Source organism: Leuciscus leuciscus (assembly GCF_965113295.1).
Source record: "Leuciscus leuciscus genome assembly, chromosome: 1".
NCBI lineage: Eukaryota > Metazoa > Chordata > Actinopteri > Cypriniformes > Leuciscidae > Leuciscus > Leuciscus leuciscus.
Genome location: NC_138725.1, coordinates 68,160,014 through 68,185,389, shown reverse-complemented (window position 1 = coordinate 68,185,389; position 25,376 = coordinate 68,160,014). Strand labels below are relative to the sequence as shown.

At 38.5% G+C, this 25,376-nt stretch overlaps 1 protein-coding gene across 1 annotated transcript; it reads right to left on the bottom strand.

Annotated features, from left to right (window-relative positions):
• Positions 1–173: 173 nt before the first annotated feature.
• On the bottom strand, positions 174–7,051 carry LOC309512109 (uncharacterized protein). The gene is made up of 5 exons (XM_082187535.1): positions 6,955–7,051; positions 6,685–6,780; positions 4,317–4,406; positions 2,127–2,216; positions 174–1,927 (listed from the first exon to the last, which is right to left on the bottom strand). The coding sequence occupies exons 2-5, from the start codon at positions 6,691–6,693 to the stop codon at positions 1,796–1,798; spliced, it is 321 nt and encodes a 106-aa protein (XP_082043661.1). The 5' UTR covers positions 6,694–6,780; positions 6,955–7,051; the 3' UTR covers positions 174–1,795.
• Between the last annotated feature and the right edge of the window lie 18,325 nt (positions 7,052–25,376).

Genomic DNA, 25,376 nt, shown 5'->3' with positions numbered 1-25,376 from the left:
GAGTACGATGCATTGTTAAAGAAATCAACTAGATCAGTGGTTCTCAACTCCAGTCCTCGGGACCCGCTGCTCTGCACATTTTGTATGTCTCCCTTATTTAACACACCTGAATCAGATCATCAGCTCGTTAGGAGAGACTCCATGAACTGATTTGAGTGTGTCAGATAAGAGAGACATACAAAATGTGCAGAGCAGCGGGTCCCGAGGACTGGAGTTGAGAACCACTGAACTAGATCGTCACGACAGTTTCCCTGAAACTGTACTGTCGCAAATTTGTCGTTCAACCACGTTTTTAATGATGTCACGCACATGAAGTAATAAATACTTTTAATGAATCCGTTTGAGACTGAATCAATGCTAGATTTAAATTACGGACATGGCATCTGAGGAAAATTTTTTCTCAGTTATTTTGCTTTATTTCCAGATTTAATCATAGGCTCCTTCTCACTCTTCAAAAACGACGCTTTGACAAACTAAAAGACGTAAATTACATTTGTGTTTATTCGAAATAAAAGATAAGAGATTGTACTGAATGTCAGTTTGCTTATTTTGCTCCAGATAAGGATAAGTCCACATTATATTTTAACAAAAAACTCTGCTTCTAACCACAGGTCGAGAGCTGTCGATCCGACCACACAAGTTTGCGATGCTGTTAGCGAATGTTTGTTGGAACTATAGTTTTGGGAAACACAGAATCATTGAACTATGCTGATAACGACGGAACTTGCGAACATAGTTGGGCGTAATTCATTAATAACTGTATTTTAATAACTTTTCCCTTGGAAAAGTAAAGTAAGGGATTACTCTTAATTTCTTTGTAATTCAATTACAATTACTTCTGATGTAATTGCATTCAACACTGTATAGGCTGTACAACAATTCTATATAAAACAATAGTGGATTTAACATCAATTTTATGTTAAAATGTATGTTTTTATTATGTAACCCTCTCTCTTTACACACTTTGTCAGTTCAAGAATAATGTATGCAATTCTATAATGTTTATTTGACATAATTAAAAGAAAAGTTTCTTGTCTATCCTTGTATTGGTCAACTGGTTAAAGTTGATGGGATTTATAAAGTAATTAGTAATAAGTATTCCCATACTTTTTAGAGAGAGAGTAATAAGTGTAATTAGGATCTAATAATTAATTACTTTTTTAGAGTAACTTACCCAACACTGCTAATTATGCTTTTGGGAAATGCACCCCTGTTTAGTTCCTGTCTCAATGAACTCCTAACTTCTAAAAAGCACAATGTGCTCTGATTGGTCAGCTGAATCAATGTGTCGTGATTGGTCAACTGCTTCGAGCGCGTTTGGGAAATGTGCCGCCCCTTACCATAACCATGAGTTTCAACGCACTACTAACAAACTCAACTAGGCCTCGCCCCTTTATATTGCGTATGTCTTGGGCGGGAAATATTGTGACGTGTTTGTTCCCGGGCGAAAACTCAAGACTAACTCAAGAATAACTCCCTTTGGAATGACTTTGTGCTTTGTAACTTTGCAGACGTTTTTCATGCTCAAACAGCAATATTACACACTAATGGAGTTGACAATGTAAAAAAAGCATAATAGTTTTTTTTTTGTTTTTTTTTGTGATGCCATAGAAGAACCATTTTTCATTCCCCAAACAACCTTTCAGGAAACAGTTCTTAAAAGAACCCTTTTTTATCTGAAAAAAAAATCTAATCTAAAGAAAAGAAAAGCTCCATGAATGCCAAAAAAGAACCCTATGTTTAAGAGTGTATTATAATGTATTGCTTTCATTTGTGGTTTGATTTGTATATTTTGCTATTCATAATAAGGATATGTTTCCAGCAGTGTGTCAATTCCGGGGAGGAGAGCCAGTTTCTCTGCATCAGGATCCTCAGCAAACATGCTGTCGAAAAGTTGAGGTCCATTTAAGTATTCCACAAATGCGTCCTGTGAAAGAAGGAAGCAATATTTATTCACTACTGTCAAGAAGAGTATATATTAAGTTTGTATGTCCAGTAGAAAGAAGATTTTAATACAGTGCAGCGTTTCAAACACTGTAGTGTAAATCTGACTTATTAAACCTCGAGCATTTAAGATCAGCGTTCTTGTACTTGAATGAGATGGATGGCATGGTGATGTTGGTTACCTTGTGTTGTTGAAGCTCCTCGTTCCTGGTTTTATGAGCCTCAATTGCCTCCTGCTCCAGGAGCTCATTGTATACAGCACCCTTTTCACGCTTTATATGTAGGCACAAAAAATATGAATTATGAACAGAACATTAGGACAAATGTTAGCAATCCCTCACTTGTGAAAAAGAAGCATGTTTAAATGTATTGAATGTGCACTTGTATGTGTAATTCGAATCTCATACATTTTACAAAACTCTACTTGCAGATAATATAACATGAATGCACTTAATGAGAGTTCACTTTCATTAATGTTTCTTAAGTAAACTTTTAAAAAGTGCACTTTGCAATAATGTAAAATGAAAACTTAAAAGTACATTTTAAAACATTTTATTGGTCATTCTTTAAATAACGTACACTTATTTTGATGTGTTGACTAACATTTTAAAGCTCTTGTAAAGTACTTGATTATAATTTAAACTGAAGTGTGTTATTCAATATGACATTTTAAAGTTAATATATTTTAAACGGGGGTGGTTGTGGCGCAATGGATAAGACACATGCCTTTGGTGTGAGAGACCCGGGTTCGAATCCACTGTGAGACACCAATGTGTCCCTGAGCAAGACACTTAACCCCTAGTTGCTCCAGAGGCGTGCGACCTCTGACATATATAGCAATTGTAAGTCGCTTCGGATATAAGCGTCAGCTAAATGAATAAATGTAAATGTAAATGTAAATGTACTAAAGTGCAAATTCATCATTAAGTTTGTCATTACAAATATATTTAAATGCGTTTTTCAATAGAAATTACATTAAAGTATATTTTAATTTACACTCTTAAAAATAAAGGCTCTTTATTGGCAAATTTGGCATCGATCATTCCATGATGAAACTTTAACATCCACGCAACCTTTCCATTCCACAAAAGGTTCTTTATAGTGGAAAAAGGTTCTTTAGATTTTAAAATGTTCTGTAAACTATAAGAAAAAATAATGGTTATTTTAAGAGCTGATCACTTACAGGTTCTCGCTGCAAAAACCCAAAACTTTATTTTAATGAGTGTTAATGCTCGGCAGTTTATTCGGCAGTAAACCTGAACCATATTTAAAAGAAAATAGAAGTAATTATGAAATTGCATAAAGATCTATGCCTGGTTTCACAGACAGGGTTTAGATTAAGCCAGGATTAGGCCTTTCTCCAACCACATACTCAAAAACAGAACAAAAGATGACGAGGGACAATCAGTTCATTGGCAGAAGATTAAATGGTTCCGCTACATGAAAGATGAACCAAAAACAATCTTCTTCAAGTATGATTTCACCGCCCCAACCTTCCGAAAACTGACGGTGGCACAACAGGCAACAAGAGGCACCAGAACCACACACCCCAGCTCATTGTATGAAAATCCTCCAGGGATCAGTGCCTTAAAGAAAAAAGACCTACTCACCCTGTGCACCAATGGGAGTATTCCTCACTGTTATGCAGAGTTCTATAACACTCTGACAGTGGGCAGTGAGTGAACTTTTTAGTTCAACTAAAGTGAACTAAAAAGTGAAATGTGTAATAAACAAGAGAAATTAAACTGTTTGACATGAATGTGAACTCATAAATGAGAATTGAAATTAAACGGTTAGAAATGAAATGTTAAACAGTTTCAAATGATGAAATTAAATGACTATGTATACAGTATTTTAAATAAAATGAAAAGTTATGAAGTTAGAGTGTTTTTAACCAATGTTTTGACCAATCATTTCTGCATTATCAGCAGATACGCCCTATTTTTCTTTAGAAGAATTGGAAATGTTTGGTGCCAAAAAGGCGTATTTGATGTTTTTGCCATATTTTCAAGATTTTGCAAGGTTTTAGAATATGTTCATCGTGTTAATATTCCATAATATGTTCACTTAAGAACTTACTCATATAAGTATGTATGTGGTTGCAATTTGTGGTTGAAGGTTAATAAATACAGTTGATTGAAGTGTGGTCAAAATTTTGTTTTGGCTCTCCTGTAAAGTTTGTCAAATGCCACTTACGCCCCTCTGGTTCCAAGCCCTCGATATATTAAGTTTGTATGTCCAGTAGAAAGAAGATTTTAATACAGTGCAGCGTTTCAAAAACTGTAGTGTAAATCTGACTTATTAAACCTCGAGCATTTAAGATCAGCGTTCTTGTACTTGAATGAGATGGATGGCATGGTGATGTTGGTTACCTTGTGTTGTTGAAGCTCCTCGTTCCTGATCTTCTTAACCTCAATTGACTCCTGCTCCAGGAGCTCATTGTATACAGCACCCTTTTCAAGCTTTATATGTAGGCACAAAAAATATGAATTATGAACAGAACATTAGGACAAATTTTAGCAATCCCTCACTTGTGAAAAAGAAGCATGTTTAAATGTATTGAATGTGCACTTGTATGTGTAATTCGAATCTCATACATTTTACAAAACTCTACTTGCAGATAATATAACATGAATGCACTTAATGAGAGTTCACTTTCATTAATGTTTCTTAAGTAAACTTTTAAAAAGTGCACTTTGCAATAATGTAAAATGAAAACTTAAAAGTACATTTTAAAACATTTTATTGGTCATTCTTTAAATAACGTACACTTATTTTGATGTGTTGACTAACATTTTAAAGCTCATGTAAAGTACTTGATTATAATTTAAACTGAAGTGTGTTATTCAATATGACATTTTAAAGTTAATATATTTTAAATGTACTAAATTGCAACTTCATCATTAAGTTTGTCATTACAAATATATTTAAATGCGTTTTTCAATAGAAATTACATTAAAGTATATTTTAATTTACACTTAAAAATAAAGGTTCTTTATTGGCAAATTTGGCATCGATCATTACATGATTAAACTGTAACGTCCACGCAACCTTTCCATTCCACAAAAGGTTCTTTATAGTGGAAAAAGGTTCTTTAGATTTTAAAATGTTCTGTAAACTATAAGAAAAAAGAATGGTTATTTTAAGAGCTGATCACTTACAGGTTCTCGCTGCAAAAACCCATGTGTTGTTCTATATGAACATTCTGCATTTATTTGATATAAAAGTTGTAGTAAAGTGACCCCTTCTGTTCAAAGTTGGGTATTGCATATAATATTGTTAAAGTCTTTATATGATGACATCACAAATGTGAGCCCAGCAGCAAAGAAGAGCATGCGGTCATGGCTACTATTGCTCCTTTATTTAAGTTGTTTTGAAGGCACTTTCGGTATGTAGATGTTGCTACATTATAATTCCTATGCGTATTTAATTGTCATATCTTATATCCCAGATGTAAATTTAGTTTTCTTTGTTTCGTGAATGCACAATCTGTTTCTGTTATAGTTGATGCTAACTATATGCAATGTAAAATCCTTTGTTGTGCTTATGCAAACATGTAATCGACTCTGTACATTTAGGATTCTGTATTTTGTATTTTTTTTTTTACAGTTTTACGTTATTCCTTGGACAGCAGTAAACCTTGGAAACAATCCATGTGTCTGTAGTCTTTGGGAGGCGTTATCTGACTGCATACTCAAGCAAGGCGTTTGAGATAAAGGGCAGAACAGTAAAACGAAAATCTTCAGTGACCAACTTCTAGTTTCTAACTCCACGGCGGGGAGCAAGCTAGCCCATAAGGTGATCTTCCTCCTACGATGTCTAAATCAAGCTCCAAGTCTGGATCAAGGAGGCAAGCATCTAATGCATCATGTTCATCACGGCGCTCACGAGGCTCATCGGCCGTAACCACAGCTGCCGCAATGGCTAGAGCAGAGGCTGAAGCGGCTAAAGCGGAAATAGCGTTTGCTAAGAAAGAAAGTGAACTTAAAATACAACAAGCACAGCTTGAGGCATCACTAGAGACTTTAAGGCTGCAAAAAAGAGATTTGAAAATGTTCTGTAAACTATAAGAAAAAATAATGGTTATTTTTAAGAGCTGATCACTTACAGGTTCTCGCTGCAAAAACCCAAAACTTTATTTTAATGAGTGTTAATGCTCGGCAGTTTATTCGGCAGTAAACCTGAACCATATTTAAAAGAAAATAGAAGTAATTATGAAATTGCATAAAGATCTATGCCTGGTTTCACAGACAGGGTTTAGATTAAGCCAGGATTAGGCCTTAGTTCCATTAGGGCATTTAAGTAGCTTTTATAAACGTTCCTTAAAAATAAAAAATAAAACATTACTGGTGTGCATCTTGAGACAAAACAATGTCACCGACATATTTTAAGATATATCAGTGCAAGTTGCTTTCAGTTAAAAAAGCTCAAACATGCATTTTAGTCTGGGACTAGCTTAAACCTTGTCTGTGAAATTAGGCAATAAGTCAGAAAAGTTCAGCTAATTTCATTTATTATAGATTTGAATTTTAAATTTAAATTGCTATTAAGTGTCAGAAAACATTACATTCAGTTTGCACTTAACTATTTTATTACAAAGTAAAATATTTCCATAATAGCTCCTCTTTTTAAAAGTGTGCCAGTGCACTCTTTCACAAGTGGTCAGCTGAAAAACGAAGCCAATCCTTCTGGGATTCCACATTTTCTAAAATTGTATCATCTAAAATATAGTTGGCTTACATTATCCATTTGATCAATGCTTTTGTTTCCAATAAAGAAGGTGTGCAGGTTCTGCAGTTTCACAAGAGAGTCCGACAATATTATTGAATGACAGATCTGAGGAATATAAGAATTCTGGCTTAGTATTTGGAGATAACGTTACTCCGGATATGATTTTGATATCAGTCAGACAGTCAAAAACAATCAATCAATCAATCAGTCAAAACACTGTATCAGTCACCTATTTCAAATGTTATTACTAAAAGCTCGTTCATTTGACAACAGACTTACCTGGAAATATATCGCTGAAGTGCTGGTATGATGGACGCAAACACTGTTGCTCAGCAACCACAGACCACCGCCATGACGTCATCAACTTCTTGAGAGCTCTAAAGAAATTAAAATACATTTTAGTAATAATACTCAGTCATATAACGTTTGTGATATTCTTCCGAGTATTTAATTTGTAAGATTCTTCATGAAATGGAAAATCTAAGGAAATTTTGGCAATTTAGAAGAAATATATTCCACGTGTACTAAAATGCCTCCGCTATTTCTAAACAAAATTTCGAAAAGCAAACATGTCCATAAATTCATGTTTTTATAACGGACAGCCAAAGAGTATAGAAGTACCAAATGTATAGATGGGTTTCCAATTACCCATTATCCTCTGCGGCGCGCCGCCATATTGTGTGTCAAAGCTGTCATGCTCATGTTTACCCATAGTATTTACCGCCTTTTCATTTACCCAAGTATTTTTGACTCTTTTGTGTTGAGATAACGATGACAACTTCCTCCAAACCTGGCGACAAGGTGAAGGTTATTTACAGGGACACATTAGACGATGTTTGCAAGGCAAGATATGATGAGAAATTGAGTTATATCGATGGAAAGGATCCTTACACAATGTCGAAAGAGGACTGGTCATGTAATCCTGCGGCGTAACGTTACCCCGATATTCAGGAAATGGACATTGCCAAGTATCTCATCCACACCGTTAGTGCGTACACTTTTGACGAATTCGGAGGAAGAAAGTCTCTGGAAGCATACAATTATTTTGTAAGTGGATGGGTACAATATATAAAGCATGCTGCCATCGGAGAAAGGTGTGTTTTGACCATTTTTTACACTCTATGGTTTTGACCGCCCGAGTGCGCCATTCTCAACGTACCACAGACCCTTTTCTGGTGCCCTGGTTGATAGCGGAGAAGAGTGGCATCGTGATTTGTGGACATTGTACATGCATGGCCGGATTGGGTGAGGTGTGTTCCCATGTTTCGGCCCTTTTATTTGCCATTGAAGCAACACTGTGAAGCTGAGAAACAGCAAAACAGTTACACAGGAGAAATCCTATTGGCTACTTCCATCAGCTATCAAAAAGGTAATATTTTTTTTTTGTAAGTGTTTTAAATCCGTGTGTTATTCGTTCAATCAAATTACAATTTCTAAACAAACAAAATTAGCCAGAAGAAACGTAATTTCCAAGATGCTAGCTCACATTGTCACATTGCAGGGTTCCAGACTGCGACCATTTTTGGAGAATGTGCGAGTTAAAATGTTATGTGGTCGCATTTGTGCGAGTGCATGGTCATGTACTACTCAGTTAAATTCCTGCATTGAACTTGTTTTAGCGCCCGCCAAAGTCTTATTTGATCGGTGAGTAATGTAGATGAACTGCTGCACTCGTGACAGGGCGCATGTTTAACTGAAAGAACGAGCAGAAAGAGAGAGAGAGCCGGTGAAGCAGTCGATTCTGTTTCCTTGCGGAATTCCTGTTCCCCCTCAACGAGCTGTGTCTGCTGACAGCGCATGCGTCAAAGGCTCAAAGCCTTAATAAACCTTAATAAATCAAAGCCTTAATAAACATTACATTGAAATCGGTAATAACGTTTTAAATTTGAAAATAAATAATCTGGATTGAATTGACAGATGGGGAAAAACTCGCTTCTAATACATTTTTTTTTTTAAACTCAATTTCGGGAAAAAATACAATCCTTTTTTAACCTTTTGGCTTCCCGTACATCCAGTTGTGCTTCTTGCTCGTATCAGAGTATTCAGTTCTGATGGTACGTAAGGTAACTCGGCAACTACGCATGATTTGTTGTATGATTGCGTAAAGGGAACAGGAATTCCGGTTGGGAACCGAATCGACTGCTTCACCGGTCGCGCGCGCGCGCACTCCCTCTCTCTTCGGAGCCAGGCGAAAGTGTAAACGAGACTTCACCGTCTCCAAACTGAGCGCTGTCTTGCTCTCTCTCCCTCGTGGAAAAGTTAGTCTGGAGCCCTGCATTGACGGTTCACATCGCTGTAGCCAGGCGGCTGATATCTGCACAGCCCTTATTATACGGTACATTTAGACTCAGTGTCAAGACAACACCATCTGGGTAAAAAAACAACAACACAACGCTCCGAACTAATTTAGTGTAGGAGAGAGATGGAGAGCAGAGGCACGGAGCGATGTGCTCCAGGTGTAGCCTCTGCCTCTGGCTTGACCAGCTGATGTGGCCACAGAGAAAGTGATGAAGGTGGACAATCGTCAGAGTGTGCTTCTGCCCAGCCAACACCCCTCAAGGGCCGTGTCGATAGTAGCCGCCTGGGTACAGCGATTTGACAGCCGATGAGAGCTAGCACATTTAGCTAGCCCATCTTGGAAATGATTAGATAAAGTGTCACATCTCCAGAGCACAAAACCTCTAAATGTTCACAAGAGCAGCACTGAACATTAAAGGTAGGGTATTTAGGATTTTTCTAAAAAACATTTTTTTCAAATTTGTTTAAACTGTCTTTATATACCAATACATAATTAAAATGTAAGTGCTCTGAAAAAGAGAGTATAAAAATCGAGTGACTGTAGACCTTTTAATCTGCAATAAACACAGCTCATTATTTCCATCCGGGACGAAACAATTGATTAGTTTGGTCGACTGTCACTCTCTCTCGCAACCATGGCTACCACCCCTGTTGCTACAAGATCTGCCCATATGCGCGCACCCGTTTGATTTGAGGAGTGCAAGAGAGGCGCGGAGAGTCTTATGGCGCCGTCACTTCCGGCATCACCGTTTGGCCATCTTCTCACAGTGAAGCTGTGAATTAAGGTGAGTGATCAGCATGCACACAAATCCTCTTATCTCGCTGAAATCTTGACGGATTTACAAACGGTTTGGTTTCTTACAAACGTTATTAACGTGGCTATAATTCCGAATGCTTGAACATGTATGTTATAATTATTCATATGTATGCAGTGTATGTATGCAGTGTCATAACTACATCTCTGATGTTTATAACAAACCAAACCGTTTGAAAATCGGTAGAAAATTGAGCAAGTTATGGTTATTTAAAAGTACATGCACCATTAAACGAGTGAGCGAGCGCCCTGTGATAAGATGGCCGCCACGTGCGGACGTCGACCTCCATTGGCCAGCAGCGAGCACGAGACATCTAGCCTTTATATATGATATCTATGGCGGAACCTACGAAGAGTAAAATTATGGCAGAGAAAGTGCATTCCAAATTCAAAGCACCTGCATATGTAGGCAGCGAAGGCAAAAAAAGAATCTTGAACGACCTCCTCTGCTTCGCCCTCGACCCCGGACCTGTCCTCGAACCGACGATGCGGTATCCAGGGTGTCCGCGCGGTAGTAAAAGGTAGTAAAATGAATCTACCAAAATTAAAGGGGTGGTAAAACGCCTTATTTCTAAGGCTTGATTGTGTTTGTGGGGTGCACTGTAACATGTGTTCATGCTTCGTTTTAAAAAATTCGCATTATTTTTCACATATTTAACCATTATTCTACACTGCTCTGTCCCTCCTTGTAAAAACGGTCGGATGATTTCCGCGTTCTATGAAGCCCCCCCCCCCCCTTCAAAATACGCAATGGGCTCAGATTGGTTAGCTGGCCCAGTGTGTTGTGATTCGCTAACCGCCAAGTGCACGTTGTTCGGAAACATCATGCCCCCTTTTCTTTACCGGTAGTTTGTGCTTCAGTAAACAACGGCGTCAATATTGCCATACCAGTTTGAGCCCGATTCAGACCCAGAGAATGTTAGTGGAGAGGATCGAGCAGAACCTGTTCAAGAACTGCATTTAAAGGACGTTTCAGAAAGGTATGTTTTTTAAGACTGCAGATCGCTATATGACACTGTTACTTTTGTATATTTAGAACGATTGTAGCTAAATATATGTCGCCTGAACTATTAATCCAATATGAACACTAAACATTGGCTTTACAACAGTAGCCAAATCAAACACAAAACCATGTTTAGCATGCCTGTAGATAAACAAGCATGTAGATAAACAATACATAAAAGCTATAATCAAAGAATAATTCACACTGATCACATAAACGACAACAACAACGAACATTCCAAGTTCGCTGCGCTGGTGATATTAAACAGAAGTTTGTATGTGTTTGTCGGATAAGTATGAATTAACGTTAGCATTTAACAAACTGGTTTGTGGAGCCAAACAGCGTTGTCCTTCGTTTTCTTCCTTGCTACAACGTACAATTAACAATACGAACTATTACAGGAAAACAAAACGACGAAAAATAAATCATACTTACAGGTTGTGGCCCGTAAACAGTTTCTGTTTTTAAAGTTGGAACTGCTCCATCTTTCAGGACTAGCCGTTGTGCGAATCCTTCATCGGAGGAGGGGTTTATGTAAATATTGGGCTTAGTGATGTCAGCAAGCCCGCAGGAATGTCGTGTAGTCCCTACTGGCCGTTTTTTGTAGTTCTAAGAAATTGATTTCTTTAAAAGCAAATATCTCCCTTTGCTTTAAACTTTGAAAGTTGTAACTTTGCAGATGTTGTTTATGCTCAAACAGCAACATTACACACTAACTAAAGTTAGAAAAGTGAAATCGTGTTTTACCACCCCTTTAAGGCCCTTGAAAGGTAGTAAAAGGTAACAAACGCAATTTGACTTGGTAGTAAATTTTTCATCACCACCTCAATATATGAGTTTCCATTTTTTTTGCTTAATATTTGTGTCTCCATATTTTAACTTCATCTAGCATAATTTAAAAATATATACGATGCTAACAACAGGACCTGACGGGCTCGACATTAACGCTTGTCCGGGACAAGTGGATTTTTTGAAGGGACAAGTAAAAGAGAATTTTACTTGCCCGACCGGACAAGTAGCCTGATTAAACGTCAATAACAAAAAATAAAAAAATAACTAGGGAATCACTAAAATGAGAGAATGATTCTGATTGTATTATATTTATTGTAAGTTGCGATCGATAGTGGATGTATTACTGACGGTAACAAGGTTGCGCTGTTGAGGCTCGCGCAGCCTCTCGAGGAGAAATCCAAACAAATGTAAACTCAGTTTAAACTCCGTTAACAACATACTGCCAGTGCCAAAATTCAAAATGTGTTTGAATATTTTTAACATATGATACAGTTTAGCAACCTCACACGACGAGTGCTGTTTTCTTGAGTACCATCACGACTGAAAATGTGGCATTGCTTTTGATACAACAGTTCAATAAATAGTTCAAATTAAGTTACTTACATTTTAGACACAATATTGACTGTTTTTATTCTGTTTCAGCAGCAAAAAATAGAACAACAAATGTCACAGCAGAACCGTAACGCATCTCACAGCAACACTTAACCGTGTTTCATTACTGAATGATTCAGCGTTTTGAACGAATTGGCTGAGTCAAAGATTCAATGTCCCATTCATAAACATGGCTGAGTCCCAATTCGCCTACTTATACTATGACCTAAAAGTATGTACTTTTTTTGTGATGAAAAAGTACATACTTTTGAGTGTGTAGCAAAAGAGTATGCACGTTCTGGGACATACTTCGATGACGTCATGCAACGTGGTTGCCTAGTTACATTTTACATTTCATTCATTCTTATATATCCAATATAATTTTATTTACTATTCCCATCTTTTTTTCCGCAATACATTTACAATGTGTTTTACCAAATTGAGGAGTGAAGCAGGGCATCGTCGTAGATCAACCAAACGCAGGTCGTTTGTGAGCTGCTGGTTCTGACGTTCATGTGCAAATGTGTGTAACGAAAGCTACTTATTTTCTGAGTTAAAATATTTAAAGTTTATAGTGTAACTATTGTTTAACGTATTTTATACTTAATCTTATACTTATGTATAATACTTAAAAATACCTAGATGAAAATGAACCATGCTTTTACTATAGTAAAAGTGTAGTAACCATGTTTATTTGGTTGGACTGATAAAGTTAACATTTGTACAGCCACAGTATTACTACAAATAAGTCAGACAGAAACATCAAAAGAAATACATAAAAAAGACACTTGCATGACACTGTACTAGAGCATTTTTATTTATTGTTTTGTAGCCTGATAACCCCAATGAGGCGCTCAGTATCTTCATCGGACCCTACAAGATAAACACAGTACTTTTTTTGGCACAACATAAACCCATTAATATTACGAGACAATAAAATATAACTTTAATTAGGGTTAAACATTTGAATTCTTACACTTAAAAACTGAGGGCGCATCTGCGCTGCTGCATCCGACTGCCTTTATATCACCACCATCACCGCAAAGCTCCTCCCTCCCACACGCAATGGGTTGTGGGCAATATTAGCCGTTAGAGTGTGCATTGATCTGCACTTCGAATTCTAACCGGAAATAGTAGACCATCCGGGAATCTTTGGAATACTCATTTCAACATACTACGATTTGGGACGTACTAATTCTAGTTTCGCATACTATTTAGGACGGATAGTATGCGATTTGGGACTCAGCACATGTCTCATTCTTGAATGAATCAGTTGTTTGAACGAATCGTTTGAATGAATGACTCAATGACTCGCTCATTAAGACGGTCGCCTGCCGCCACCATAGACATAATAAATACATAGACGCCCTATTGGCCGCTGGATCGTACATCAACGGCGCCGCCATACTGCGGAGGGCAACTTTCCCATACCTCTCATAACGAGAATTGAGAAAAATGCCTATTTCGTGTGCTTGCTTGGGGCTGTACAAATCGCCACACAATTGAAAACAGGTCTCAGGGAATTACCTTTCACAAGCAAAACTGAAAATTTGTTTCTGGTTGTATTTCATTTACTATTTTTATTTTCAGAGGAGAAAGGCCGCGAAATTTAAAAATACTACTGTTATTGTGTCACGAAATGTAGTTATAAGAGTTTTTCAGTCGACAATGTAGTTGTTTAAAGCTCAAATCTTTATTTATAAAGATAGCGCCTATTTAAAAATGTTATCTGAGGGTTTCGGAGTTGTGAGATCCAGCGATCACCGGACGCTCAGCGCTCATGTACCCCGCCGAGAACAGCCTTACCTCGGCTAGTGCTTCTGACGTTCGCCGCTGGATCTGATGTCTTTAGTCTAGTGGTTAAACATGAGAATAATTAATCTTGTGTATATCTAACGGGCGATCTTTGGTCTTAATAATCTATCATTTGTTCCTTGGCAAATTGTTTTGGCTGAAGGCAAAGTGAAGTTTCATAACTTTATATATTTAGGCTATTTAACTTTAAAGTTGTAGCCTGCTGTATGTTTGACTGAATCGTTTACTTTATTTCTTGACTTGTATAGCTTCTTATACCTTTTAAAAACTGAAATTTAACAAAAAGAGACGGGGTTGCATCATTTTATTTTATATAGCCTATGTAAGAATATTTTAAAATATATACATTATTTATTATTGTTATTATAATAATATACCACTTGCGATTATCAATCTATTATAGTTATGCTGTTAAATTATTGTACTATTCATAGTAACTATTTAACTTATTATTTTTTATTGTCTATATTCTGTAATTGATATTTCATATTCTATTGCTATTATTATAGTATTATACATAAACTATATGCTATCATCAATATATTATTATTATTATTATTATATAATATTATACTTATGATATTATATAATTATACTTTTCATTACTATTTTATTTGCTGTATACTGTTTGTTTATTTTATTGACTCAACTATTTACTATTAGCCTACTTCTCACTTTATCTTATATTTACTATTTGCATTGCACTGTAGTTGTACCATATCATATGTATTACCATAAAGGATCCATCAGTTATCTTTGTTATTGCTAAAATCGGGTCAATGACAGAATATGCTTTTTCCACAATAAGAAAACTTTATTTAATTTAATGTGAAAATTAAATTATATCTCCGTATGGGGGTGTTCACAATTCTTATCCAAAAAGCCAAATACATGACAAGCCTGAGCTTTGGCCATTCCTTATTAAAAAAAAATATTTTAGAAGTCTAACTATCGAGATTTTAAATAACTAGAGATGGAACTTTGTTGTACACCACATACAAACCACTGAAATCGGTTGATAAATGTAATTTTTGTTTAGTTTTTATCCAGAAAAACCGCAGCTCACCTGTTTACTTGCATTTGATTACAGCGCAGTCTTGCCCTCCGCAAAATGGCGGACGCGTTGCCGTATCGCAGCAACGTTCCAAAGCGGCCAATAGGGCATCTATGTATTTATTATGTCTATGGCCGCCACCATAGACAGTATATAAACTGGACACAGCAACCCCATTGGATTCAACGGAGACAAGTGAAGTCAATTAGAAGGACTCACTTCCTAATGGTCGAGCGCGAGCTTCTCCTCCTGTCCATACGGTAATCTCTCTACTGTGCGACAGAGAGTCGCGTGGTTATGACGCAATCGTTAGCCTATTTTTACAAAAACTGCTTCTAACGTAAGATACAAGGTCATGGAGCCTTTTATACATTTTCGTGTTTCTTTAGAAATAAATAATGGACAAATTGAGTCTTTAAACGCCTCAGATGTAAAGTAATTCGCTGTCGTAGGCTGCATTTACACTGCAGGTCTTGATGCCCAATTCCGATTTGCTGACTATATCCGATTTTTTTGACGACCCGCTTACATCATCTTTTATAAGTGACCCGTATCCGATATTTGCATTTACACTATACACTGCCAAAACAACCAAATGTAGACGTTCTGGCCCGGAAAATGAAGTAAAACAGCTCTATATGCAATGGATGCAGAAACAGACAATATTATTATAGTGATGCGCAGATCGCGGTTATATCCGCGGGGGCTCTGTGGATAATCCGCGGATGGGGCGGGTCAAGTAGGCTAATCAAAATAACATTCTGATTAATTTCGGGTGGGTCGCGGTTGGACAGATAAATTATTATTAACGAAAATACTACATTCTTTAAAATATGAGCATGTTCCATTCGTTTCAAGGGAGTAAAGCCTGTTTATGCCATTAAGAAAATGAAATTCTGTCAAATCAATTTTGTTTTAAAGAAATGTTCATTTAGAAGCAGCGCTCACTCATCATTGTATTAGATGCGCGCATCAGCCGTGTCGCCTCGAGTCCGCTGTTGAAGGTGATGATCATCCATTTATCCTCACACGTAACCACACATAAGAATAATAACTTTGACCATCGGGTACGGATACTTGAATCAGAGAAAATTATTGTTGCGGGTGAGTGGCGGGTGGATGATTTGTTTTTGGCTGCGGATTCGGGAGACGTTGGAGCTCATCCGCTTATCTCTAATTATGCAGTGTTTTGCTTTCCGCACTATTTTCAAAGGTCAGCAAAACATTGCTCTCATAAGGTGTAGAAAAAATTACACCACTGTGTTTAGCCTTCGACCTCCATCTCCATTTCCATCCCTTTAAAGGTGCAGATATGACAATATGCAGATTTAAATATATCAGAGCTGATTGAACACAGATGAGGATATTTCTTCAGAATAAATTATATTTACAGCACACACACACACCAAAAACATTCCGGACAAGCAACTTTTTTACTCGGACAAGTGAATGACAGATTTACTTGTCCAGAGGACAAGCACATGAAAAGGCTTAATGTCGAGCCCTGAGTGAGTCGGAGTTGATAGCAATGACAAAGTGCCAAGGTTATTATTCACCTTATTAGGGCTAAGGGCTATGGTTAGGATAACTCAAGGGCTAGGGTTAAGATAAGGACAACTGAAACTCAACTCGACACTACAAAAAAAACATAATTGACAATGACAATACTTAATGATAACAATTAAACATTAGTGTACCTAATATGTATGATGGGTGTGACAGTGTTATAGTAAGTAGTAAGTGGTGCTTTACACCCCCCGCCCACCCCCACACCCCCCAAAAAAGGGCTGCTGCTTGATGTCGTGTTGGTAGTAAAAAATATTGTGGAGGTGGTAAAAAAAGGTAGTAAATTCATCTCTGATTCCTGCATATACCCTAGGTATCGGTACTTGTCTCCGGTACTGTTTTCATTACATGCAAAACACCGTATATGTCAGGGAACGACAACTGGCGGCCCGCGGGCCAAAACTGGCCCGCCAGCAATATTTTCTGGCCCACCGGATTATTTTGGAAGTCCTAAATGCTGCACAAAACTCTTCCACTACTTGAGAAAAGCCGTAGTCGCGCGGCGATTTCACCGCCGCATACTGTGTGAAACACCCATAGGGAATCATGCGGCGCGGGATTACATTTTAAAGTATAACTGTGCGTTCACACCGGACGCGAATAGCGCGTCAAATTCGTGCCTGCCGCGTCTAGTTATATGCTTGACCACTTTGTGTCAATTCGCGCGTCAAAAGACGGTAGCAGTCAGAACTCTGGTGTAGGCTACTTTGGACGGAGCGGGCGGTCTGACTGACAATAGCCCACTCCCGACATCTTTTGACAGCGTATCCGCACTTAATTCTGACCACCTGTACACCTATCTCTGAGGAGCTGTTTGGTACTGAAACCATTGTCAGTCAACAACATTCTTTTTTTGCAAGGATGTTTGAAATAGTTCGGCAGAAAATAGCCTACTTCATTTGTCAGTAGGGCAATATGATTTTCGTTTATGTTGCTTAGAAATTTGAGTGATAGGCTTTGTCCTATTTAATTTATGTTAGGCTATTTATATTTCATAATTTTTTTCTGTGGCATTTTTTTTCTCTGCTGACAGTACAATGTTAAAATAGCCTAATATTTATATTGACACGAACACAATTTTTTATAGCATTTATTATAGGCTACTTAATCTCATTCTTGCCGTTAAGAGACATTTGAATGTGAGATTATGGAAACGAGATCTAAATTTTGCGGAACCGTGAGGTCGGGAAATAAAGCCGGTGAACACCGAGTGTATTTTTAAGCGGTTGCTGAATAGAACCTTGTGGGAGCGGGACAGAAAAAAAACAGTCTCCTGAGTTTGCAGGAGTTTGCAGAACTCCTTAAACCTTAGGTGTGTATGTGTGTGTCCCGAATAAATAATAATACAAAAAAAAGGAATAAAGTTCAAAAGTCGGACTGTAAGCGAATGAGTATGATTGCTATTCACACCTTTATTAAAATGGCTGTAATCTGTTACCACAATAGTACTTGATCTGTTTAAAATGATTTCCTTGATATATGCCTAAGGTGTTAAATTAAAAATCAAAATGAAAATTTGTCTAATCCAGTAATTAATTTTTTCTATTTTTGATCTGAGCACAATCAGAAAATCAGAAAACCCATTGTTATTCGTTTTTCATTTTAGTTCAGGAAATAAATAATGGAAAAACAAGTCGTTTTTCATCTTTTTATTTTTGGTTTTAATTTGAAAAAACGATTGAACAAATGATCCACGGACGGTGACGGACCCATCATATTCCGCGATTATAGGCCTATATAAAAGTATTTAATTTGTATCCATAGGCCTACTCTGTGTAGCTGGCCCGCCATCTACTGGCTAAAAAAAATATTGGCCCCCGGCCAAAGTTGGCCCGATAGATTGATAACCCGACCCCTGGTATGTGTTATGAATCTTACACGAAATTCACCTTCATCACAGTGTAACTGATGGTAATGGAAAAACGTGTATCAATGCAACCTGTTTTTAGCTTTGCCTTATAAATATAGCTCGTTACCTATAAATATAGCTTGTTACCGAATCAAACAAAATATATTTTAAACTTTACCAGTATCGATATGCTAGCTTGATAGTGAGTACTAAAAGCCATCTTATTTGTTTATATTTATAGTGATAAAGTTAGGTATTTTATTACATGTGATTCTGACATGATGTCACTGCATGCACTGCACTCCTTCCTCTCCACTCGTCTCAGGTAAATAAATGCGTCGCGCGTTCATGCGTTTTGGGGGCGTGGCTTTGGAAGGAGCTCAGAAGGGAGGGGGTGGAGTGAATGGAAATAACTGTGTTTACAACAGTCGTGAGAGGTCTACAGACACTCGATTTTTATACTCTCTTTTTCAGAGTGCTTACATTTTAATTATGAATTGGTATATGAAGACAGTTTAAACAAATTTGGAATGTTTATTTTTTCAGAAAAATCCTACCTACCCTGCCTTTAACTCCAGCCAAACGGAGAATAACCGTATCATGTGACCCATTGCTTCAGGATATTATCATGCTCCGTAACACAAACGCTTGACCCACTTGACACACAAGATGGCGCCGTAAGGAGTTCCGGGAGAAATGTGACGTCATCGTAAATCTATCTATACTAACTTCTATACTCTTTGGTTGTCCGTCAGCCTCTCACCATCGGAGGATTGTTGTTGTCATCAAGATGGAGTTCGGGGGAAAGTGTCGGTGTTGGTGATGCGTTTGTCAACACATTGGCGCGCTCCGCTAACTCATTTTACCCACTTATGCTACATATTCAGTTTGATGTGAAAATGTGAATGTAGAGGTGACGTTATCCATTCTTACTGTTTTTTATTTTATATAAGCATCTTTTGTCATACAACGTCATGTCATTTAGTTGTAATCTTTAATAAATACACCGTTCTGATTTCACACATTTGATCTGAATTGCTTGGAAACACAACGTCATAAAAACGAGCCAGACAATACTTTTTTTCCCCGCACACGTTTACTGGGTATAAATGGCAAAACATGAAGTGCTGCATGCATATATTTGAGGGAAGTAGACCCACCATTCCCTTCACAGACACAAGCTGGGACAAATTAATTAAATCAGTGTTTCTGTGTAAAGACCTTGAGTGCAGAGAAAGTATTATAGCAGAAGAGGCAGTGCGGGCATACAAATTACAAAGCCATGAACCTACAAACGAGTTAGTCAAACCAGTTAACACTGGCTACCACAGGGAGTGCTACAGCCATTTCACAAATATCACGAAGATAAAACGAGCACAAAAGGAGAGGAGAGAAGGCAGTATTAGTTGAAGAAACTGCAATGGAAGGTTAGTATTATATAGACAGTCGGTGCAGTATAAGACATACAGTGCAGTGTCACGCCTGGCTATGAAGTGCTGGGTGTGTCTTTCCCTGGCTTGGCCATGTGTGGGTAATCAAGCCTGAATTGCCTACTGCCAGAGACAATTTATATAAGAGACATGCCACTTCCTCAATCCTCAATACAACTATAAAAGGAAAACCTGAGGAAAACCCGTAACGTCAAAGATGGCGGTTGTATGCACATGTCCCGCCCCTCCCGCTGGAAAGCCAATCATCTGCTTTTAAAAGTCAAACCGGGAAACATTTAAGTCTATCGTCTGGTTCCATTGACGCATGCGCACAGTTGAGGTTTTGCGACAGCGGAGAGAGAGAGAGAGAGCCCCGGTCGCTCTCTCTCTCTCTCTCTCTCTCTCTCTCTCTCTCTCTCTCTCTCTCTCTCTCTCTCTCTCTCTCTCTCTCTCTCTCTCTTCGGAGCCAGACGAAAGTGTAAATAAGACTTCACCGTCTCCAAATTAAGCGCTGTCTTGCTCTCTCTCCCGCACGCATATTAATCAAAATAAAACGACATTATGGTAAAAGGTCGGAAGACCAAAGTTTCATGTGGAGCATTCGGAGATTTTTTTTTTTTCCTGAATTACCGCTGGGTGTGAATTGTGCTAAAATACGTTGCCTTATCTTCTCTGAAATGCGTTCCGCACATTCAGCTGACATAAAATTACTCTCTAAATAAACGAAAAAACCTATCCAGTGATGTAATGTTTTCTGTGTTGACACTAACCTTGTGGGATGTCCATGTCCTAACTGCTGGGATAATCACACAACCGTATGACACGTCCAATTCGCGAACTAATGACTCCTTTGAACCGATTCATGTTAATGAATAGTTAAAACAACTGATCTATACAATACATTGTTATTACTGATAAAGTGCAAACCTGCTTATATTTAAATAATGGAGAACAATATTGACATTGATTATTGCACAACACCGGCATTCTGGATAGAGACGTAAATGAAGTTGGTGTCGTGAACCCTTGCGCATGCGTAGTAAAGTATAACCTGTGGGGAAAAAGGCGTTTTAAACCTTATTTTGGGGCAAAGTCATCAAACTTTTTCAGCGATTTTTATCATATTTTACTGCTGTTTCTATACATACAGTTTTTATGTCCCGGTGACCAGTGAAAGTGCAGTTCTGACTCTCTGCCCATTCATTTAAATAGGAGCCTGGTCTTGTTAGTCCGAAATAGCTGCCCGGAGGCGTTGCCAAGATGGCGGCCGAGTGGCACGACTTGCCTAAAAGGACTTTGCTACTGCTGCTGTTCTGTGTCACTTTTAGGTGGAGCTGTTGCGGTGGGCCGTGCCATGCTAATTGGTGGACGGATGAGAGAGTCTTTAAATCATTGCCTTCCGGTTGGTTCGGTCGCTCTTTCTGCTATTCCGGCCTGACGATGAGAGGCTGGCTTCGGTCGGCGCTCCTTACCCGTTCTCCATTTTGGCTTCCCATTTACTGACTTTTGTAAATCATTCGTTAATAAACCAGCATTCTAATTAAAGATTAAGTTCAGTGTGGTCTCCCCTATGTCAACTCTACATTGAGCCAAGTGGTCTTGACAGTAGACAGTAATATAAATTAAATATAAATGTGCAATGTATTAGCAGTAGCCTTATAAGAGCAGAATAGATATGGATATGCAGTATGAACAACATGTGCAGTGTAGTAGCAGTAACAGTATAAGAGTAGTACAAATAATATATAGATAATATACAGTGTATTAACAGTTATATAATAAAAACACCCTGCAAAAATATACCCTTCCAATTATGGCATCATTAACATCAACAAGGCCAGACACCTGAACGCTGTGAAACTGGTCTATTACCCATGTTAAGGGAACAGGTGGAACCAATATATGGAGCATGAGTTTTCCCCTGCTGAAAGTTACAAACCATTTTTCCTTAATCAGTGATGTGGGGAAGGGTGCAGAACCTAGATCTATTGTTTTGCACTTTTTTAGTGGCTGAGGATGAGGCTACTCCAGTAAAAGCACGGGCTCTGAGGTCTTGCGCCCATGATCTCTACACGTCCAGCTCCTGAGGCCATACTGGAACTTGTGCACTGCTCGTGTAAAAAAATTAAATAAAATTGTGTTAAGGGTAGATGCACATGCAAACTGCATGAGTTGCCATGTACAAACCTCTGTCAGTGTGTAAACTGTGACAATAAGTAATTTGAAGATTACTAGGGCACATGTGTGTGTGTGTGTGTGTGTGTGTGTGTGTGTGTGTGTGTGTGGAGTGGTGTGTGTGTGTGTGTGTGTGTGTTGGCTACTCCTGCAGAAGTAAATCTGTATGACATGTTTATGTACATTATAACTCTGCTCTGTTTGATAGCCTATGTTCTTTGATAGTTATACTTATAATCTTGTTTCTATTACATGCAGTTCTAACTTGAGCTCTTAGCTCTCTGGTTACAATATTGGCTGCTTACTGACCCTTTAACGTTATAATTATGACCGCCGCTAGACTTTTACGGAAAAATTTCGTTTGGTCCCCGGGGGCAACTACCCCAGCCCCCCCCCCCCCCCCCCCCCCCCCGCGATGGGCCCCCCCCAAACCCCAAAAAATGCAGTTTTTCCTAAATAACTACCTGAACCGTGGCACCGAGGATGAAGACATTTTTATGGTATGTTGGTCTTAAGGGCCCACATCAACCTAGCCCATAATCACTCATTTGTGATTTGCGCCCCTCCCATAAAAAATGAAAATGCAATATTATTCTGCTTTAATCGCCCCTATCTTCAGTTGAGATGTTCAGAACTGCACCATATTTCATGTGTATGATTAACTTGACATCCTCTGGGGGTATGCTAAGTTTCGTAGAATTTCATCCATGGGGGGGTATAAAATAAATTCATTTATGTGCACATTTAGTGACTGTACACTCATCGGCCTGTAGATGGTGGTGTTGAGCGAAGGGTTGCTGGTTTAGGATGATACTGTCACACACACACATGCAGGAATACAAACAAACGCAAGCATGCACACACACTGACATCCACACGCACAGACACACACCCATACACACACATACAAATCCACATGCACAGACACACACACACAAACACACGCGCACACACATGTACGCACGCATACATACACGCACAGACACACACACACACACACAGACACACACATACACAAACACACACACATACACACACACACACACACAGACAGACATGCACATACTACTACTTTTTTTAGGTATATACATAAACACGCAATACAGCCAAATTGCTCCACGTCATTTATTTTTGTGGAAAGCCAGTGCAGGCCTGAGCGGCGGTCATATTTTGTACCGCCATGCGGTACATCTAGTTACATATGTCTTAAACATCAACAGGTTCATTTTTGCCTGAAGTTTTTGCCGAACGTTTGCAAAACGGTCCGAGGTAATGATCAGCCAACATACGGTGGAGCTGTAGCCTATGTGAGTTGGATGAAGTGTTACCGTTAAAATTGAATATTTACGCCAAATCAAATATGTAATCGCATGATGCTAGCTACTGCTAGTTAGCCAGCTGAAACTACCCTACTTAAACCTTGTGTGGTGTTCATATTTTTGTTATTCAGCCAGTGTTCGTGGGTCTGGTGAACCCGCTGCATGTTTGGGTTTTTAATTCAACAAATTGTTTTCTCTTTACCTTTGTTAGATCACATTAAAGAATTGCAACCCTGTGCGGGAACGGCAGGGGTAGAAACACAAAATTCACTCTCGCACTTACACTCTCTCACACACTCTCTCACACAGCACAGTTGCCAACTCTCGCGAGACAAATAAGCAACTGGAGCTTCAAAAACAAGCCCAAAACAAGCCCAATATTATTCGATTATTTATTTTCCGCATTATCATTTATTACCAATAAATGAGCCTTCAACATATTAAACTGAAACCACTCCTATATTAGAAAAGGATTAAAAAAAATTCAGCGAACTGCAACAAAGCGGAGGGCACGCACTTTCCTCATCTCCGATCACCTATGAGGCTGGATAGGATTGGAGAGAAGGAAAAGGACAAAAAGACAAGAAGGGAAAGACAAGAGCATTAAGAGGAGCTGTAACATATATTTAGCTTAATAAAATAAAATTGAACCATATGTATCTTCTGTTAGTATTGTATAGGACTAGGCCTACTTGTTTTTTATTAAAACCTGTGATAATTAATATATTACAAAAACATTGTAAAAATTACAAATTTACCTTACAAAAGAAGGTCATCCCTCTCCTCCCCTGCACTGTCCATCATATCCCCAGCGGTCTCCTCTCCACCTCTGTACATCCCAACACTAAAGCGCTGCAACATTTCTTGGCTTGGGACAAAGTCCTTGCAACAAATTCCGAGTCTTCTTAGGCCGTAGCGAATGTACAATATGCTACTGTACTGAGTGTTTTCTGCCCCATTCTGTTCCGCAATTTAGATTTTACATGGTATATTTGTGAAAAAACCCTTTCAACATCTGCATTGCTTAAAGGCATCGCAAGAAGAGACAGCGCAAACAGGGCCAGATCTTTAAAACACTGTTCCCCACTGCTGTCCTTGTAGTTCAGAACTTCGGCCCAGAACTGTTCTGCTTGACAGTCATCCTTTATTTTCCACTCATGGAAGCTGATTGCCTGATACTGTGCATCCAGGGCCCCGAGATCACCAGTGTACATTTTCAGCATAGATACTGTGGCTAACTGAGGTTTGTTCTGCGATAGAATCACAGATGGGCTGAACGATGACATGGATTTCCAGGTATTGATATTTGCTGGGAGCCTATTCTGCACCTGCTTTGCTGCTTCCAGAAGGAAATCCCGGCATCTGTTCTTCATATTTGTTTCGGCAGGGCTGTCCAGCTTTGCCTCTCCAAGAGTAATAGTAAACTGCACGCCGAAATTAACCGCACACACGGGCAGATGATTGGTTGTGTCATTCAAATTGACATCAAGGAGTTTGGAATCAGAAGGAGGTATGGCGCTGGGTGTGATTACTCTGGAGATAAGTGTACGGAAAAATGACTGTAGGCAGTCCAGCATTTTAAATGCATTTCCATTTTCGAGTTGGAACAATTTGTTGACTCTAGAAAACTCATGTAAGATGGGCATAAGAAACTCCAGGTACAGTTTATTTACAGGATCACAGTACATCTGGTAGAGTACTTCTGCATCATAGCATCGTTTTGCATCTTTACACAGCTGGAAATGTAACTTCAGCTCATCCCATTGCTTTAACACACGGACACAGCAGTCATATATGGAGAGCCATCTAGTGCCTGAAAGCTGCACTAGCATCAATGGCGTTTCACCGGGGTTGATTAATTGGTCAATTTTGGCATATTCTCTGCGCCTCAGTGCACTGTGAGAAAACCAGTTGTGCGAATGTGAAATTAAAAACTCGAGATTGCGAGGCAGTGTTTCAACGGCTTTGCTGGCACAAAGTTGAATTGAATGACAC